General features: G+C 47.4%; 1 protein-coding gene across 2 annotated transcripts in view; it reads left to right on the forward strand.

Annotated features, from left to right (window-relative positions):
- LOC146797317 (phosphatidylinositol 4,5-bisphosphate 3-kinase catalytic subunit gamma isoform-like) overlaps positions 1-20998 on the forward strand; it is a 132735-nt gene that overhangs the window by 55084 nt on the left and 56653 nt on the right. For both annotated transcript variants that reach the window (XM_085624316.1, XM_085624317.1), the window contains 2 exons: positions 16847-16912; positions 19165-19390. In XM_085624316.1, the coding sequence (XP_085480442.1) occupies positions 16847-16912; positions 19165-19390 (292 nt within the window). The remainder of the gene's footprint in view (positions 1-16846; positions 16913-19164; positions 19391-20998) is intronic.

Consider the following 20998-nt stretch of genomic DNA (forward strand, 5'->3'; position numbering starts at 1 on the left):
GAAAGAGACAAGCTTCCCCCCCCCGCCGTTAAGTCCTGGAGGGCGGGAATGACTTGGGGGCTGTTATCCTGAGTCTGCCCGGGGTTCCGGAGGCGTTTTTTGCGTGCTCGGTGTCCTCGTGAAGTGAATGCCTCGCCCCTGCAGCAGAGTTCCCCGGGCGCGAGGTGGACGGGAAGACAAATCTGCTTCATTTGGTGACCCGTATGAATCGTAGTGGGGACGTCCGAAAATAACCGGAACACGACGATAACTCTCATTAGGAGAGGCGACAAAGTGCTCCTGAATTCGGGCACCTGACTTTAAAATGGCGCCCGGCGATGACGATGACTGCCTGAACCAGGAAACTTCCCAACGCGCCAAGGGCTCCGAATGCCACATAGGCTGAAAAAATGAGAAGGTACTGAGCCGCATCTTGAGTGCCCCGTCCCCGCATCCACTGGGTGAGTCATGGAGCATCACAGCACACCCTGAACTGCTTTGCTGCGTAGGATTGAAACCTGAGGGAGCTGTGCCTGCATTCCACATTCATTCAATGTCCACAATGTCGCACACACAGACTCACATTGGGATGGACCTGAGAGTGAATCCTCTACTGACTCTCCCAGCATATGTAAGCCTCCTATGAAGAATATACAGAATAGGTCGAAATAGGTGGCCATTTTCCTATGTCTGTCCCTGCCCTGCTCAACTCCACGCAGAAACTGAAAGAGGACTGATCGAAGAGCCTCAAAGTAACAATAAAAAGAGGACTGGCCGAACCTCAGCAGTGGCCATCTTGACATGGGCATTCAACCAAATACCCTCCCAATCTACTCGGCTGAAGGAGACCAAATAACTCCCACTATACACTAGGATGGCATAATATCTATTGGAAGTGATCTTAATTTTCTTTGGCCATACCGTTGAGCAATTTTAAGAGATGCAAGACATCATCTGTTGCAATGATGCCAATTATCTCCTCCACACCCCTAGGTCCAACGACAACAGCGCTATAGTGCGCTATAGTGCCCCCTCACCCTGCCAACAGCAGCGGTAATTAGGCCACCCTGCGAATAATTCCTACTTCCCCCTCATTTGAGGCACTGCAGGCTGCTTCCGGGTGCTCCCCTCCCTGTCCACAGTCATCTGGCACTTCTCTTCATAAAATCTAGTAGGAATCTCCGAGCCTAATCCCTCCATAATCGATCTCCACACTGTGCCCCCCCCCCCAACTGGCACCTACCTCTCCAGACAAGGCAGAGCGCAACAAGGCACAGCTTACCCCTAACGGCCCCATCCCACTAACCTATCCCAAAATCCCCCTGTCCATCACCGCTCCTTCAAAGGCAAGACTAAAACAGACCTTATCTTCTACACCACCCACCAAGCCAAATGGAGAAATAACCTAGCTAACAACTTGCAAGTTACCAAAACCACCAACATCCCCCACGGACAAAGACTAACTATCTCCAAGTCTTCCTCATTCACAATTAACACCACCATAACACTATACAGAAATGGCAAAGTCATGGTCCAAGCCAACAACTTCAACCTACACCAATTTGAACTCACCTTCCCCCAGCTGCGAAACTCTATCCTGACCCTACCCAACTGCCCCACCCCTCCCGACCTCGACCCCCAGACCTCAACCCAAGAAAGACCGGACGCAAATCCTACCCCAAGCCCTCTACTACCTAACTCCGCAGACTTGCCCCCCTTCCCCAGGCCAGTTTGCCCTCTACCCCCCACTCCCATCCCCCCAACCACACCTCCCGCCCCTGCCCCACCCCCTCAGCCCTCTCAAAAAATCCTCCCTAATCCCCCTACTCACACTAACTCGAGCACCAGCCTAACCTACACCCCAACCCTCAGACAAAACCACACCAGCTCTCTCGAGAAACACCCTACACAATCCCCCCCCCACCACCTCTCGGAAGACACATGCCTCTCCACTTCCCCTAACCCTCCCAAACCCAGACCCCCCCTGTCCCAACCTACACCCTCAACCTAACCTGCCACCTAACCCCTCCCCTCCTCCTTACCCTAACGACCCTCAAAGCCCCTGTTACAACCAACAGCCTCAGTCGGATATGCCACCCAAACCCACTCCTCCCCATACCCCGGCGACAATGGAGGTAATAACTGAGCGCCTCACACGCATAGAAAAACAACTCAACTCCCTCTTGTCGCGTTCCTCTGTGGTTCCTGTGGGGTCGAGTGAAGCACAAGGGTTCCACCTCCCGACGTCCCCGGCTCTGAATATAGGAACACAGAGTACCAGGGCAATCAGGCGAGGGATAGGGATTTAGGATGGGAACAGCGGGGATTGGGACACCTATAACGTAAGGAAATCATACTACACATTACGATGAACACTGGGCAACCTACTCTCATTAGGACTCACTACGTATGTCTCCCCAATGTGTCACCTCAGACATTACCATGCACCAATAACCTTGCCTTCTTTACCACAAGTTTCAAACAAGAGGCCTCTCCCCTTCCAACAATGGCACACCTGGTAGGTTATAACACTCGAGGTTCTGTTCCCCCTAACGTAAGGCTTATTGAGGAGCGTTTCTCACGGTATAGTCCTGAACCTCCTCTACCCTAAAGGTCTTCGGGAGTATGTCTTTTACTGATACCCTAGCGCAGTGCGAGCGGGGAGTAGAGGTACAGTCACGCACAGCCCAGCACTCGGCACTCGTGGTATCGTCTAGCTCTCAAACAGGGTCCCGCACAATGCAGCCCCTCCTTCGGGGCGAAACTACCTGAAAGATGTACAGGCTGCGGCTCCGGAGAAGAGTCCCACCGCTCCTATTCCGCGGTCTGGTTAGGAAGCGTCCGCTCCTAATTCCGCTTCGGTCCGGGGCACGGAAAACAACCTTCGGTCAATATACTTCCAGGCTCATGAAACGCGGCGACGCTTACGTCAGCGTCCCGCGAGAAAAGAGTGTCTCCTCTTCCTTCCGACAATCCCGGGCATCAGAAAATGCGGCAACGCTTATGTCAGCGTCCCGCGAACTGGAGTCAGAGGCGCTGGGAACAGATACCTCTCGTCGCGTACCACCGATGGATCCTGAGTATAGCGGGGCACGCAGGTACCTCAATCCCGCGCTTGCGAGCTTCAGCAGGTCTTTGCTTTCTTCGTTCGGTCTCCACCAAATCAATACCAAATGATCAGTATTACGCGCTCCGATTGGTCCTCGTAGCTCGTATTTATTAGCTGTGGCCACACCCTCATACCGCCGAGCTTTCTGGGACTTGTGGTCCGGCTGTATCTCGGTAGGCGCACTGGATCAGCGCCTGACAGTATGCCCCCCTCCCGCGCGCCTCCTAGAACCAGGCTTGTCCGGGAAACGGGCGTGAAACAAACGCACAGCAGTCGGGGCGTGCACATCCGAAGACGGAACCCAGGAATCCTCCTCTGCGGTGTACCCCTTCCAGGCTATGAGGTACCACAGACGACCCCTCCGAAACCGAGAATGCACTTCGTATTCCAATTGTCCATCCCGGAGCACCGGCGGGGCGGCCACCCTCCGAGCCCCCAGCGCCGGCTTCAGCAGACTGCAGTGGAATACTGGATGGATGCGCAAAGAGGCGGGTAACGCCAACCTGTACGCCATGGCACCCACGCGTCGCACCACAGGATAGGGACCTATGAATCTAGGATGGAAGATGCTGCGTAACTTAAAACGGAGATATTTCGTGGACAACCACACTCGGTCGCCCGATTGATACCGGGTTCCCTCCTGCCGATGGCGGTCCGCCCAGGCCTTGTACAAGCTCTTCGCTCGATCCAGGTTTATTTTCAGGCGTTTGAGCAAGTTACCCAAAACCTGCAACTGAGCCGCAATAGCAGGTTGGTCACGCACTTCCGCGGGGAAGGATAAAGGGAGCACCTTGGCATGATATCCGTAGTTAGCCCGAAAGGGAGATTCTTTGGTGGAGCTGTGCCACGCGTTGTTGTAGGAGATTTCGGCCAACCAAAGAAGCGACACCCACGACGCACTTGCTTCTTTAGCATAGCAACGGAGGTACGTCTTCAGTGTTTGATTCAGACGTTCGGTCTGGCCATCCATCTGCGGGTGGAAGCTGGTGGACGTGGCTGCTTCCACTTGTAATGCCTTACACCACGTTCTCCAAAACCTGGCCACAAACTGCGGGCCTCTGTCCAATACTATCACTCCTGGAAATCCATGCAATCGCACCACATGAGACAACAACAACTGGGCTGTTTGACTGGCTGAGGGTAGATTCTTGCACGGGACGAAATGTCCCATTTTGGTGAGGCTGTCCACCACCACCATGATCGCATTGCATTCCTGATCTAGTGGCAGGCCCACCACAAAGTCCATGCTTATGTTTTGCCAGGGCCCCGCGGGAGTTGGCATTGGAACCAACTTGCCCTTAGCCTTTGAGTGATCTCCTTTCGCTCGAGCGCATACCTCGCACTGCCGTATCCAAAGACGGATGTCCTTGTTCATGTGTTTCCACCAAAAGTGTTGTTGCATCAGGTGCTGTGTTTTTGTACAACCGGGGTGACCTGCTATCAGCGACTCATGGCACCATGCGAAAGCTTGACGTTGCAGCTCCACCGAAGACACGAACAGACGATTCTGATGAAAGGGCAAACCCCCTTTTATGTGCCTGTCCGCCTCCTGTTCCTCCCAGTGGAGCAAGTCTACTATGGGGCGGTGTTTTCTTATGGAGTCCAGAAACGAGTCTGCCCTTACCACACATATCACCTTCTCTGGGTGTCTGATGGCCTCGATGACTTTCGTGCGACGTTCCTTTCCCCCCTCTTGTCGCGATAGCGAATCCGCTTTCCTGTTCTCCGACCCAGGTCGATACGTAATGATGAAGTTGAATCCAGCAAAAAACTGCATCCAGCGCATTTGCCTTTGCGTGAGATGCCAGGCTGTTTTTAGGTACTGTAAATTCCGGTGATCGGTATAAACTGTTACTGGGTGTTTGGCCCCCCACAAGTAGTGCCTCCATCCCTGGAACGCCTTTCTGATGGCCAGTAGCTCCTTTTCGGCGATTGTGTAGTTTGCTTCAGCTGAAGTCAGTTTCCGGGACAGGAAGGCCACTGGATGCAACTGTCCTGTCAGCACCTCCTTCTGCGACAACACGGCCCCCACTGCTATGTCGGAAGCGTCTGCTTCTACTACGAATGGGACTTCTGAATGGGGATGTTGCAGGATTGGGGCGGTAGTGAAAGCTTTTTTCAATTTGCAGAACGCCTGCATGGCCTCCTGAGTCCATGAAAACGGATGTCCTTTGCGTAGCAAACGAGTGATTGGCGAGACTAGCTGTGAGAAGTGAGAGATGAACCTTTTATAATAATTAGAAAAGCCCAGAAAACACTGTACATCTCTTACAGTCTTTGGTGTAGGCCACTCCTGTACTGCAGCCACTTTTCTTTCAGCCATACTCAACCCAGAAGGACTCAGGACCACCCCCAGGAATTCCACCCTTCTACGTGAAATTCGCATTTGCTCAACTTGCAAAACAAATTGTTCTCCCTCAGTTTGTGTAAGACTTGTGACACGTGCATGATGTGTTCTTTCGGATCTGAGGAATATATTAGTATATCATCGATATACACAACTGCTGTTTTATCGATATACCCCTTGAGGACGTCGTCTAGGAAGTATTGGAACGCGGCCGGGGCGTTGCACAGCCCGAAAGGCATTACCCTGTACTCAAAGAGCCCATACCGCGTCTTAAAGGCCGTCTTCCACTCATCACCCTCCCTTATCCAGACCAGGTGATATGCCCCTCTCAAATCCAATCTAGTGTAAACGGACGCCTCCTTCACCTGGTCCAGCAAGACCGGGATGAGTGGAAGAGGGTAGCGGTTACGAACTGTGTTTTTTTTCAATACTCTATAATCGATGCACGTTCTCAATTCACCGTTAGCTTTCTTGATAAAGAATAAGGGCGAAGCTGCAGGCGAACGGGAAGGCCTGATAAACCCTATCTCAGTGTAGTGCTCTAAGTATTGTCGCAAATGTTCTGTCTCCGGCTCTGACAAGGCGTAGACTCGACAAGACGGCATGACTGCCCCTGGGATTAAGTCAATTTGGCAGTCATAAACGCGGTGCGGTGGCAGGATTTCTGCCTTACTCTCACAAAATACCTCCCTGTACTTGCCATAGGCGGCTGGGAGGACCGTCTCCTTCTCAGCGGCGGTACCGAGGTGATACCCCTGAGTGAGGGCTAGAAGATGAGTTCGATGCGCGTTGGTGCTTTCCTCTTTACAATAATCGGTGTCAAACTCTACCGTTTTCTGCTTCCAATTTATCGTGGGGTTATGGGTTGTCAACCAAGGCATGCCCAGTATCACTTCGTATTGAGGAGCCTCAATAATGTTTAAAGCCATCCTTTCCACATGGTCCCACAGGGGTCCTGCTTTGGTCAGAGTTAAAGATTCGGTGACTTCTGTGATGGGCCCTGATTTAAGAGGCTTCCCATCCACCGCCCAGACTATCTCGGGACTTGTTCTCGGGATGCGCCTTAACCCTAGCCGCTGTACTAACCCACTATCCACGAAATTCCCGGTGGCCCCGGAATCAACCATCACTCCTATCTCATGCTCTCTAGTTCCCACCGTTAACCGCATCGTTAACACGACGTGCGATTCGGACGCAACCGACTCTACAACAGCCAATGAAGGCAACTGCAGGACCCGAGGTTCGGACGTCTTATCCAGTATGTCGGAGGTCAACTCATCTGAGGGTAACGCCTGTAACGAGGCTATGGCCACTTTCTTCGCACCGGCATACCCACTCTTCTTGGGTTTAACAGGACACTCTCGCACATAATGGCCTTTCTTCCCGCAATACATGCAGAGACTGGCGAGTCGGCGGTTTTCTCTCTCGGCCTTAGACAACGGAGCCCTGATCGCACCCACCTCCATGGGTTCTGCCTGAGATTCCGGGGACACCCCTGGGGTCCTGGATCCTCTCTCTGTTTTATCGACGTGGGCATAAACTCTCTCTCCCTTCCGCTCAGCCAATCTATGGTCTAACCGTAACGTAAGGTTCATCAAATCTGTGTACGTAGTAGGCTGCGGATCAATTTGTGCCAGCACGTCCTTCATATCATCACGTAAGCCCTGGTAATACAGGGACATACGTTTTTCCTCTGGCCACGCCGTCTCGGCTATGAGACGGTTAAACTGGGTCAGATACGTCACTAAATCATGTTTGCCCTGTCTGAGTTCCAATAACTCTCTGTCCGCTGAAAATGTGGTGGCCCTTCTATCAAACACCCGCTCAAACTCGCTTCTGAATGCGTTCCAGTCTGATAGCAGGGGATCATCGTATTTGACCAAGGGGACTGCCCAATTAGCAGCGTCCCCCGTCATATATGATATTGCAAACGCCACTCGCGAATGATTAGTTGGAAAAGAAGCGGGTTTACATGAAAAATTTAATGCTATTTGTGTTAGAAATGTTTGGATCTTGTGGGGGTCACCCGAGAACCTTTCCGGGCTCGCCAGGGGTATTGGTGGTGATACGTTCACCTGTATGGGTGATAACGACTGCGTGGCGTAAAATGGGTTGCGCCCCTGTCGTTCTACCCTCTCCTTTAGGGCGGCTGTTTCTATCTTTGAGGCAGCCAATTCCTGTTGGATCAACAGGAGGGCTTGTAATACCTCGTCTAAAGAGGCCATGCTGGTGCTTGACTCGAACCCACAGAAAGATTCTTAGGCGCGTAATTCTGTCGCGTTCCTCTGTGGTTCCTGTGGGGTCGAGTGAAGCACAAGGGTTCCACCTCCCGACGTCCCCGGCTCTGAATATAGGAACACAGAGTACCAGGGCAATCAGGCGAGGGATAGGGATTTAGGATGGGAACAGTGGGGATTGGGACACCTATAATGTAAGGAAATCATATTAAACATTACGATGAACACTGGGCAACCTACTCTCATTAGGTCTCACTACGTATGTCTCCCCAATGTGTCACCTCAGACATTACCATGCACCAATAACCTTGCCTTCTTTACCACAAGTTTCAAACAAGAGGCCTCTCCCCTTCCAACAACGGCACACCTGGTAGGTTATAACACTCGAGGTTCTGTTCCCCCTAACGTAAGGCTTATTGAGGAGCGTTTCTCACGGTATAGTCCTGAACCTCCTCTACCCTAAAGTTCTTCGGGAGTATGTCTTTTACTGATACCCTAGCGCAGTGCGAGCGGGGAGTAGAGGTACAGTCACGCACACCCCAGCACTTGGCACTCGTGGTTTCCTCTAGCTCTCAAACAGTGTCCCGCACAATGCAGCCCCTCCTTCGGGGCGAAACTACCTGCAAGATGCACAGGCTGCGGCTCCGGAGAAGAGTCCCACCGCTCCTATTCCTCGGTCTGGTTAGGAAGCGTCCGCTCCTAATTCCGCTTCGGTACGGGGCACGGAAAACAACCTTCGGTCAATATACTTCCGGGCTCATGAAACGCGGCGACGCTTACGTCAGCGTCCCGCGAGAAAAGAGTGTCTCCTCTTCCTTCCGACAATCCCGGGCATCAGAAAACGCGGCAACGCTTACGTCAGCGTCCCGCGAACTGGAGTCAGAGGCGCTGGGAACAGATACCTCTCATCGCGTACCACCGATGGATCCTGAGTACAGCGGGGCACGCAGGTACCTCAATCCCGCGCTTGCGAGCTTCAGCAGGTCTTTGCTTTCTTCGTTCGGTCTCCGCCAAACCAATACCAAATGATCAGTATTACGCGCTCGGATTGGTCCTCGTAGCTCGTATTTATTAGCTGTGGCCACACCCTCATACCGCCGAGCTTTCTGGGACTTGTGGTCCGGCTGTATCTCGGTAGGCGCACTGGATCAGCGCCTGACACCTCTTACCTATGACCCCGACTCACCTCTCAACCATAACTGAAAACCTGTCCCTACTACACAGCCAATTCAACACTATCACCCAGGCCATCAACAAAATCCTTCTCAACACCACTGCGCCCTCCTTCCCCACCAAATACTTAACACTCCCCTCCCTCTTAAACACCAGTGAGCCACCTCAACAGCCTAATCTCCAGACGCCCAGCTGGCGCTCCTTCCCTCGCAACACCCAATCCCTCAGACCAAAAAGAACGATCCCTGATATGTCTCTGAGAGAGGCAATGACACTCGCTAAAACCTATGACCCCAGAGAAACCCAAACCCCCCTTCCAACATCCAAGTAATCACCGGAATATGTAGAGAGAACAACCAACCTAGGCCCACAAAACGTCCCTCCCAACGCACAACCATCCTCCAAGTTCCCTCCTGCTCCCAAACCCATTCCAACAACGACATGGTAAACTGCATGCTTATAAACTGCAGATCCGCAGCTAAGCACGCAATAGAGCTGGCTGATGCCATACTGAGTAACAACACTGACATCGCGTTCCTCACCGAAACCTGGCTCAATGAAACATCATACCCACTCCTTGACGTCCTAGTCCCCCCAGGCTTCTCCATCATTAAAAAAAAACAGAATAGACCAACGCGGTGGCAGCATTGCCATCATCCATAAGAACAACATCAATATAGTTGAACTCAAAACACACTCCTTTTCAACCTTCAAATACCTCAACACCAACATAACACGCCCAAACAACAAAGTAACAAAGTGCCATCTCATCTACCACCCCCCAGGAAATTCTCCTGCTTTCAGTGATCAAATCTCGGACCTACTAACTCAGTGCTCCCTACAACATCATCCTGGGTGACTTCAACCTCCCCTGGAACAATGAAAAGGACACTGTTATACAGTCCCTAAATGAACTCCTTCTCACAAATGAGCTCACCCAACACTGCAAGGGTCACACCCACAACAAGGGCTCTACCTTAGATGCTATCATAGCCAAAAGTGAAACTATAACCATCAATAACATTCTCCCGATCGACTGATCAGACCCCCACATCATTATATTCAGCATCAATCAAACAGTAGCGCCACCAATCAAAACTCAAATCACCCACCAATGGACCAAAAATTTCAAAGACATCCCCCTCCCTGCCCTTCAAGAAACCATAACATTACTGCTCCCAACCTGTACAGACAACCTCAACACGGTTGAGCTCACTACACTGTACAACAGGACAATGACAACTGCCCTTGACCAACTAGCCCCCCTAAAACCAAAAAGAGTCAGAGACATCCCCTCCCGAGCTTGGTTCAATAATGACCTCAACTCTGAACGAAGAAAAGTAAGAGCCGCTGAGAGACTCTGGAGAGGGAACCCATCCACAATCAACCTCTCCCAACTCAGGAAAGAACGCAGTAACTACAAAAAACACATAATCAAGGAGAAAGCCTCCTTCTTCCGCAACGCACTAGACAAAGCCAAAAACCGCCCCAAAGAACTTTTCAACATCATCCAGAAACAGACCTCCAAGCCCACCAAAGCTAACCCCCCTGCCTCCAAACTTCAGTGTGACAACCTGGCCAAATTCTTTGGTGACAAAATCTCCAATATTGACCTCTCCCTAGACCAACACCCTCAATCCCAACATGGCAAATCCTCACCCCTAATGGAACCTCACCCATCCCCAGCTCACAACATTCTCCCGGAAGCCGAGACCGCTCCTCTGTCGACCCCCCAAAGTCACCCCTCACCCTAGTCCCCCATCCCCTCCCAAGCGGTGGAAAGACTTCAATCCTCTCTCCGAACAGGACATTTCTAATGAGATTGCCAACTCCAAACCCTTCAACCATTAAGCAGACCCTCTACCCGCCTCCTTAGCTAAGAACCTCAACCTCACCCTAACCGCTCTGTGAACAAATATTATCAACAGCTTACTAAACAACAGACTGATGCCCGACTGCCTCAAACAAGGCCAAGTCACCCCCCTTCTAAAAAAAACGGATGCTGACCCAAATGACCTCAAAAACTTTAGGCCCATCACCAACCTTCCTTTCCTAGCCAAAATCCTGGAGAAATGTGTTCTTTCCCAAATGAACCAACACCTGGAATCTTAACAATCTACTTGACTCACACCAATCCGGGTTCAGGAAGGGATGCAGCACAGAAACCGCTATACTGAGCATTACGGACGACATTCACAACTCCCTTGACTCCAACAGATGCTGCCTACTTATCCTCCTCGACCTTTCAGCTGCTTTTGACACGGTTGATCACAACCTACTCTTAGACGCCCTACAAAAATGTGTCGGAGCAGATGACATTGTCCTAAAATGGCTCTCCTCATTTCTACATAACCGCTCCCAACTCATAAAAATCAAAAACTCAATGTCCGACATCTCCCCCTCAACTCGAGGTGTCCCTCAAGGCTCAGTCCTCTCCCCCACACTCTTCAACATTTACATGGAACCGCTCACTGCCATTCTAAAACAAGCAAGCATCGCCTACCACCTCTATGCTGATGACACCCAGCTGTACCTCGAGATCTCCTCCCTCAATGACATCCTCCGCCTCAACTCCACTCTTTCAAAAGTAGAAAATTGGCTAACTCTCAACCACCTCAAACTCAACCAAGAAAAAACCGAAATACTTGTCTTCTCCAATCACGAACAACCCCCTCAGATCCAAGAATGGATGAACAACCTGGACTCCCCAAACTGCAAACTCACTCCAGCAAACACAGTCAAATCACTAGGGATCTCTCTAGACTCAAGCCACAATATGAGCTCGCACATCAAATCCACAGCAAAAGGCGCCCTATACAACCTAAAACTCCTCAACAAAATCAAACCTTTCATACCCCCCAATGACCTAAAAACTGCAACCCAATCTCTAGTTCTGTCCAGACTTGACTATGGGAATGCCACACTAACTGCGACCGCAAAAACACATACAGCCCCCTTGAGAGCCACCCTAAACGCAGCAGCAAGAATGGTCTCAGGTACCAAGAAACACAACCACATCACCCCTGCATTACAGGCCCTAAAATTGCTACCCATCGAAGCACGCTGCGCCTTCAAAACTGCCTGTCTCACCCATAAAGCCCTGCACACAGGCAAACTGGACTACCTCGCTGCCAAACTCACAAAAGCTGGACAATCAAGAAACCTAAGAAGCTCCAACTCGCTCCTCTTAATCCCCCCAAAGAGACATACACAAAAAGCCCTCTCCCGCTCTTTCTCTGGGAATGCCCCAAAAATCTGGAATTCTCTCCCTACCCACATCAGGACTAATCTCTCCTTCACGATCTTGAAGAGGCAACTAAAAGAACTTCTCCTCAACCGCCATCTTTATGCATCTGGCCAATGACCTCGATCTTTTTGGCCACCAATATTACAGATGATACTCACTGTACTATATTGCTTATGTTTTCTATTCATGTATGTTGTAAAGCGCTCTGATACCCCGGGTCTTGTAAGCGCTATATAAAACTCAGAAAATAAAAAAATAAAATAAAATCTAAGGGCCTGATTACGATGCGGTTAGCAAAGCTTTCTCACCTAGGGCCCGATTACGATGCGGTTAGGAAGGCCTCCTAATGGCATTTGCTCCTATCGGATCGGAAACGCATCTTCCCGACCGAGGGCCAGATTACGATACGGTTAGGAACATAGGCTCCCATAGAAGTCAATGGGAGTCCAACCAAATCAGTTCTGGAAGCATCCGGATGAATCATACTTGGTCGGACTCTCCCGATCAGAGTCGGTCAGAAACCATTTCCAAACCATTTTGATCAGGAAGATTTCCACCCTCCATAAATCCAATGGCCTCACTGGGAGAGTCGACATTGGGACTTATATATCGCTCCATTAAGCAACACCAGGAAGAAACTTGCTCTGATGGCCGCAGGGCAAGGATGGGAACAAAGTAATTGCAGATAGCAATGCGAAAGATCTCCAAGGCCTGAACTGAAATTGGAGAAACAATTGCTGCGGTTGAAAACCAGGATTCAGCGCTGGAATCAGACGTGACGTAGCTGAAAAGTCAGTAGGAGGCCTAAGAATCTCAGATCTTAGATATACAATGGAAACTTGTAGATTTTTGGCCTTGAGGAAGGGGTTGAAGGCACTGATATTTGAACCTTTGGGGTTAAGCTGTTCAATGGAGCCTTTCCTGAGCTACTATCTTGCAATTGGGAACAAGAGATACAGGGAGCATATCAGTTCCCTCTTATGCTAAAAAGACAAACTCAACCACAGGGGGAAGGCACCTCCAAGCCTGGGCTGTTATTGTCTAGTTTGGAAACTTTCTTCTCTGGCAGGCTGTCTTTCAGAAATCATGCCATGATGCCAGGCGAAATTTTAAGGCCGGACCTTTGCCATGTAACTGTGGAAAGGCAATGGAGATTGAGACAACTTATGAAGCCATGTCAGGAGAAGGGAGCTGACGCTTTCCTGATTTAAGACCCTACAAGCTGCCTTTAAGATCTCGGCAATCATTAGGAAGAAGATTGGCATGAAGAGATTTAATTACTAAACCCCTATCGGGAAGTGTCCATTGGTCACAAAGATATTTCAAGACTCCTATTATCTCAGGTGGGAGGGTAACGAGTTCAAGAAACTAGGTGATTGATTTGATGGAAATAAAGTACTTTCATTTGGGGAGATGCAACAGGAGTATGGGGTAGACAAGAGAGATTTTGTTTAAATATCTTCAGGCCCAGAATGTCTTGTTAAAAAATGTGGTGGAACAATTGGGTTTACAAATGGCTGTAAGATAAGACAAATGTATTATTACTTGAGTTGCTTCATGTCTGACGATCTTGAGAAACAGCTTGAGAAGTGACAGAAAAGGCTCGAGATCACAGGCAGTGGGCCTGCAGGCACACCATTGTAAGACACGTTTTAACTTGTATTATTCTTGGCCAAAAATAGCGAGCAGGGGCAGAAATGTAGGTATGTTTTTTCCGTTCCGTCAAAGTCGGGTGGCATATTTGGACACATGTTCATCAATTGCCCAGTATTGGACTCTCTTAAGTAAGATATCTAAATTTCTGAGGGTGGTCCTCCATATGAACGTGGTATTAACTCCCCAATTTATGTTATTGGGGGTGCATAATAACACAGGTGGCATTACTGGACTGTCGTTGTAGTTATGGCAGTAGCTTGTATCTGTATTGCGGCGGATTGGCTCAACTCGAAACCCCCTACATTTCAGCAAAGGCCGGCAAGCTTACTTTCCATTTTTAACCTGGAAAATAGCTTATATTGACGGAAAGGTAAGCAAGCAAACAAAAGGGGAAGCAGATAGGCCCCCTGCAGGGCTCTCCATAAGAGAGAGTTTACAACCATGAGGTTCTTATATAATTGGACTGGTGTATAGTATATGAATTTCTCTTTGAGATCAATGTAATATTCAGCCAAAAATTAGATTAATGTCTTTGTTTTTCAACTCACCTTATGTTTCTTTGTATATATGTGAACATTGAACTTAACATGGCATTATGAAGTTTATGTTCTGAGATAATGTTTTTGTCAAGTGATTCACTTTTCTGCTGGATTTTGTAGTTTTGTTCTTAATTAATAAGTGATGTAATCAATCATGCTCCTCTTGTAGAAACATTATAATTAAAATGTAAAAGAAAAAGACTTCAAATTTAGTACTTCCTCTTCAAGGTAAGCAACCGTAGCAAACAAATTGGACTTTGGAGAGGTCACATATATTACTCCACTCCATCGTAACCAGCAGTATGGAATGTGTTGCACTTTAAAGGAGTATGGTTTACGATTCCCACCCCAACCTGAGCAACAGTAGCGGAAGTGTTAGACTTTGGAGGGAGGTCACATTTTCTGTTCCTCCTCCAACCTGAGCAACAGTAGGGAAAATGTTAGACTTTAAATAGGTTAGATTTACTGTTACGACTCCAACCTGAGCAACAGTAGGGAACATGCAGGACTTTGGAGGGGCCACATTTTTTATTCTGACTCCAATGTAAGTAACAGTAGGGAAATTGTTTGACTTTGGAGGGGTTAAAATTTACTATTCCTACCCCAAAGTAAGCAGCTGTAAGGAAAGTATTGGAGATTGGAAAATTTAAATTCACTATGTCCCCCTAAATAAATATACTTAAAAAGTACTAACATATAATAGATTTTAACAAATATATAGAAATAGACATTAAAAAGTATACATTATTTACAAATTAAAATGAATAAATTAACAATGCATAAAAAAAGTTTACATATTTATAACTTACCAAATATTTATCAATGAAAAACATTACAAATAACCAAAATAAACAAATTAGAATAATACTTGAAATACTCAACAATACACAAATAATACAAAAATATAATATAATTAGTCTAAAAAGTCACAATCAATTAATACATTAATTCTTAAAATCAAGTAAATAATTTATATATTCAATGATCTAATGAACCAATCAACAGTTACAACAAATAATTATCATGTCCTTAAAAATTATTGTTAAATACTTTACAATTAAAATATATTACAAAACCAATAATTACATAACGAATTTAAAAAGAGAAAAAAGCATACACAATTAAAAATGAATATTAAATACTCTATCCACCCTGTCCCCTACCAACACAACGGTCTGACAATTAATGTATTCAAATACAGAAAAGCCACTTCTTTAAATATATTACCAAATCAAAAAGATAAAAAACTATTCTGAAAATTACACACACAACATGAAAATAATATTAACACAAAAATATAATTACAATAAAAAACAATATTAGATGCAACTATATATATATATTTTTTTAAATGATATAAAGTAACTAAAAACAACATTCTTAATTTCTATATTCTGTCCCAGGATATTTTTGACATCCCAATAGTTTCGACTCACTATTAGTGTCTAACAATATTTTTAAATTTTTTTAATGATATTTGGGGAGTAAAACTGCAGGTGATGGTGGTGATGTTGATATATAACCCATTCCTTAGCATTCTCAGATTTCTTGCAAAGAGCACAACCTGAATAGGATGTAAGCTATTTTCAATGCTCTATGATGTACAATATCACTATTATGGAAAACAATTATGCAGGTGTAATTGTTTTTTGTAATTGATGTGACAATTATTTAGATAGATTATAAAAAGCTGTACCATCTAACGCTAATAGAAACAGGCTAATTTAGACCCATGCATTATCATTGGGCACAAAAACACTCTGGGCCTAATTCAATGTTGGTCGAAAAGCCTGTGACTGCTGTATTACAATGACGACGTTCGAAGTTTAAACGGGCCAGGGAATCCGACTCGGTTCCGACAGGCTCAAGGAGCCCGTTGGCCAGTCGGAAAGACCTCATAATCACTTAAGGATGGCATTTTTGCCATAGGGATTATGATGGCACTTCTGACAGCAGTTCCATGTCAGCCTTTCTGACATGGAACTGCTGTCATAAAGTGTATTTGGGGGCCCGAGAAGGGTCCCCTTCCCCTGGCTCTCCGCATGTGGCCATTGAAAAACTTCAATTTTTCAATGGGAACTTGTGTGGCGGGCAGTTTCGACCCGCCTCTCAAGCTTCCATTGAAAAATGGAAGTTTGCAACCGCACCATGTGCGGTCGCATCCTGATTGCGGTGTCGGAACCGCCGACTTGAGGTCGGTCGATTCCCCATCTTCAGCAATGTCGGTCGGAGGCAACTCTGACTGACATCGTAATCAGGGCTTCTGTCATTAGGTATTTTTTTATGCCACCTGAATATATTGGTGTAAGGAAATTCAGAATCTTATATGCAAATGCTATTTGATCCTATTTTTAATGCATTCTTTTCCCATTTTAACATTTTGCCATTCCTGGTTACCACCAATTTTAGCGCTTTGAAAAAAACTCCCCACAAGGTAAATGAATTTCTATTTGTCACAGGATATTTGGAATGGGCCTTATGAATAAAGGGAATTTAAGTGGTTTGTGATTGTTACCATAAATGGGCTGATTTTCACCCTGATTTCTCTTACATTTTCAGGCTTTGAAATTTGAAGCCTACCATGACAGTGCCCTGGCCAGGTTTCTTATTCGCCGAGCTCTGAGGGTAAGTTGCACATAATCTGTGTGTAATCCATTGTGAGGAGCACACTCTGCGGACATATCCTCCTATCAGAGAGGATCATCGGATAACTACTAGAGCTCTGACCACAGCAAGACCATAACAGAAAAGAAGTAGTTTTGGTCACATTCTGAGGATGACACAAATCAGTTTCTCCCTTGAGCTAAAGTAAACAGTGGCCAGTACCACTAGCATGTAAATCGAGGTTGAATGTACATAGTGTAGTATGTAGTACATGCAAAGGCTGTTAACGTATAATTAAGGATCATAGAAAGCAGGGTATCATGACAAGTGAGCAAGACAAAGGGCTAATTTGGTCCTTATTTAGGAAACAGAGTAGAGAACAGTATTAGGACTAGAGTCCCTCATGTACTAAGGGTTTTAGAATTTGCAAACCCACTGATTTGGGATTTTCAGAGAGTTTGAAAATCCTAAAACCATTTTTCACATGCACCACGCAAATTTAACGATTCGGAGAATGTTTTCCAAATCATTAAGGTGCCGATTCCGATCCTGTAAAACCCGGGTACGAATGGTCGTACGGAGCGTTTTCTCTGTACGACTCGTACCCGGGAATTCCACCTTACAAACCAGCAAGTACGATTCGTACAGAAATAACATTTCCGTACAAATCGTAAAAAACACCGTACGACTAAAAAATACATACAATTCTGATCCTGGACAGCGCGTACGCGATGTCCGCACGGAGTCAGGCAGTGTTTTACGGACCAGCAAGTACGATTCGTACCTACAGCACTCCGCACGGCTATATTTTTACGGTAGCCAAAAAGTGCCGAAAAAGCTAAGTACATACGGGGGGTGGGGGGTATGGTCTGTACATACGCGGGTGGGGGGTACGGTGCGGACATATGCGGGTGGGGTGGGGGTACGGTGCGGACATACGTGGGTGGGGGGTACGGTGCGGACATACGCGGGTGGGGGGTACGGTCCGTACATACGGGGGTGGGGGGTACGGTGCGGATGTACGTGGGAGGGGTTGGAGGCTGGGGGGGCGTACGACTCGTACCCCGGGCACAAGTGTACTCGGGGTAGGGGTCAAACAAAGTTCGCTCCGTACGGGGCCTTTTCCATGCGCTTGTGTTTTCGGACGGGCGGTACGGATCGTACTTGCACGCTCGGACTTCAGTTTTACGATTTGTATTTAAAACTGTCCGGGGACGTCTCGTAGACTTTTCCAGAAGCGACTCGTATGTATTTTTCACAAACGAATCGTACTTCGCCGTTTCTACGGGACTTGTACGATTCGTACGTAAAAAAATACGGATACGAGTCGTACGGTTATTTTTTTTAACGGCTCGGAATCGGCCCCTAAATGAATTTAGGAAACTATTACAAATTGCGATTTGGCAAGGGCCTGTTAAGAGCATCCCTTCCAAATTATGTTCCCTTAATATATAGGTCGGTTTGAAAAATGTGAATCAATTCTGGAAAACGTTGATGGGGAATTTGCAACTACTTTTACCAAATTTATTCTTAGTGCATGAGGCAATTTCCAGGTCATCCTCTTCTGGGAACACCCATTTCCTGCCCATTCAAGCAAGTTATTATGACATAAAATTACACAATACTGGATTAATAGTATGATTGAGTAAATGGATTTCTCGGTAGAAATTAATGTTCAAGACATTTGCTAATTTTGTCGTATATGGTATACAGTACAATGTAAGCATTAAAGATAAAGGCAGATCTTTGCATAAGTCCCAATTCTTTTGTAAATAGACAGCTCCCGATCTACAGGGATATCCCCGTTGTGCACCCCTTACTGGAGAAGTCCTCACTGAAGTTCAATCCTCTTTTTGATATTCTCCTTCTGTGATTTTTGGCCTGATTATGATGCCGGTCTGACTCTTATCCGACCGGCACCGTAGAGGAAGCAGGACCGCCCGACTACAAGTCCAGCTGCTAGTATTACAATGCAACCGCCTGCACGGCGGATGCAATGTGTACATTCTCTATTGCGGTGTGTGCTGCGGGCTGCATAACATTTTGTAATATTCCGTAAGATACCATTGCTTAGCATAACATTACATGAAGAAGTATTGCCTTGCATACACAAGACTCATTCAGGCAATTCTCGAAAACACAACATTGTGACAAACATGTACATAAAACAAACAACAGGAACCCTGACATTGTGTGATTTAGCACAAGGAGCCATGATGCACCACACCACAATCGCAGGCATGTGAAGTCCTCACTCTTTAACCCTCCTCTAGAGTAAAAGGCTCGGACACTTCTTCTTCTGGTACCTGCGGAGTGAGATCAGTGGCTCCCCCTGCTACCACGACCGCTTCGCCGTCATCCTTGAAGCGTACCTGCGGGGCTGCAGACCGTCCATCCTGCAGGGGTTCCAGAAACAGGTGCAGCTGGTGGAGAAACTACACAGAGTAGTGACAGACATCAAGAAGATCCTCCCGGAGAGGGGCGACCTCCCGGCTAATGGTGAGTCTCAACAGCAGGCTGGAGGACAGCAGGAGTGGCCCATGCAGGTAAGAGAGGTGGGGCTGTGGGTCAGAGGGCTGGAGGGAATTTGCCAGACAACGACGAGGGAAAATGACATAAATAACATAAATAATTAATTTCCCCTCGTTGTCGTCTGTCAAACCCCCCCCCCCACACCCGCCGCACTGCCCCACCACTCTTACCTGCATGGGCCGCTTCTGGAGAACAGGCTTGCTTTTTGCACTGTATCGCATTGGGTATTCGAATAGCGCCTTGCTACACTTTGTGTGGCCCCGAAGCACTGTGCAATCCGTGTGCGATTTCTTGTTACCCATATATTCAAATGCTTATTACTGTATATTTTATTTTATAGGAACTTTTATAGCACACGTTCTTCCAAATGTATGTCCTCAGAGACCTATTAAAATATGAGACATTCACACCCTTGTGTCGAGAACTCCACCTCAAAATATTCTACCTTAATATCGATGGTAAAAATATCATGATACCAGAATGTCGTGTCAAAAATATCGATAACTTAGGGTTGCATAAATAGGTATTGATTTACTTCTTTTAACTTCGCAAATATGTATATTGATTGCTTAGATGCACCTACGTTCTTGAAGTCTGGTACTTTTTTTACATGATTTTCAGGCACCACAATATTTCTGCTTTCAATATTTTGACATTCAACCCATCACAGACTCATCACAGTTCGATTGCTGATTGTTTGAGCAGGATCGTCAATGGCGCGGATGTGGAAACTTGCTGCTTTCTTCCATGTGTTTGGTCGAATGTGTGTTAAAGTGGTGAATTGTGTTTTATGTGTGCATGTGAAGGCTTTACCACGGCTAGTACATGGCCAAGCTTCCAATGTGTGTCTTAAATTTCACAAGCATCACAGTTATGATGCCCAGATCTAGTAATGGCATGAAAGCTCATAGAATGGTCTAATAGCAGTGGCGGATGGTAATTTTAGAAGGGAGGGTTGTGGGGGCCACACACACACACACACACACACACACACACACACACACACTTTGACAATGCTTGCTCACAAATACACGTTAGGTCAGCCAATGAGAGAAGGCAGCAGTCCCTTACTTGTCACAGAGTGGAATGGGGTCCGTGCGACTGCTGACCCCACCCAACTTTGTGACGAGGTGTCACTGATTGACACTCAACCCTGGGCACTTCAGGGCTTAAAGCTAAAGCACCCAGGTCAGAGACATTCAGTGATGCTCCTCCTCATCACAAGGGGGAGGGCCTCTAGGCACTTTTGCCGGGCTGAGGAGGTCACACCCACAGGGCTGTGAAATCCTCAGCCTGGCAATGTTCGACTCAGGCAGCCATTTGTCTGTGCATTTACTGCATGTCCAGCTCCCGGCTGCCTGGCCTGATCAAGAAGAGGGTCTGTCAGGCTGATCTTTGCTCGGTCTGACAGACACTCTTGTTTTCGGGGGAAAAAGTGGGCGGGTGTGGTCCCCCATACGGACTGTCCACCACAATCACTGACAATTGTGGGATTCATACGAGAAGGGATGGATGTAAGAGGAGAAGGAGGCTTGGTGTTGTTGATGTGCAGTCGGATCGTCTGTATTTTGTTCA

This window comes from Triturus cristatus, chromosome 9, assembly GCF_964204655.1.
Source record: "Triturus cristatus chromosome 9, aTriCri1.1, whole genome shotgun sequence".
NCBI lineage: Eukaryota > Metazoa > Chordata > Amphibia > Caudata > Salamandridae > Triturus > Triturus cristatus.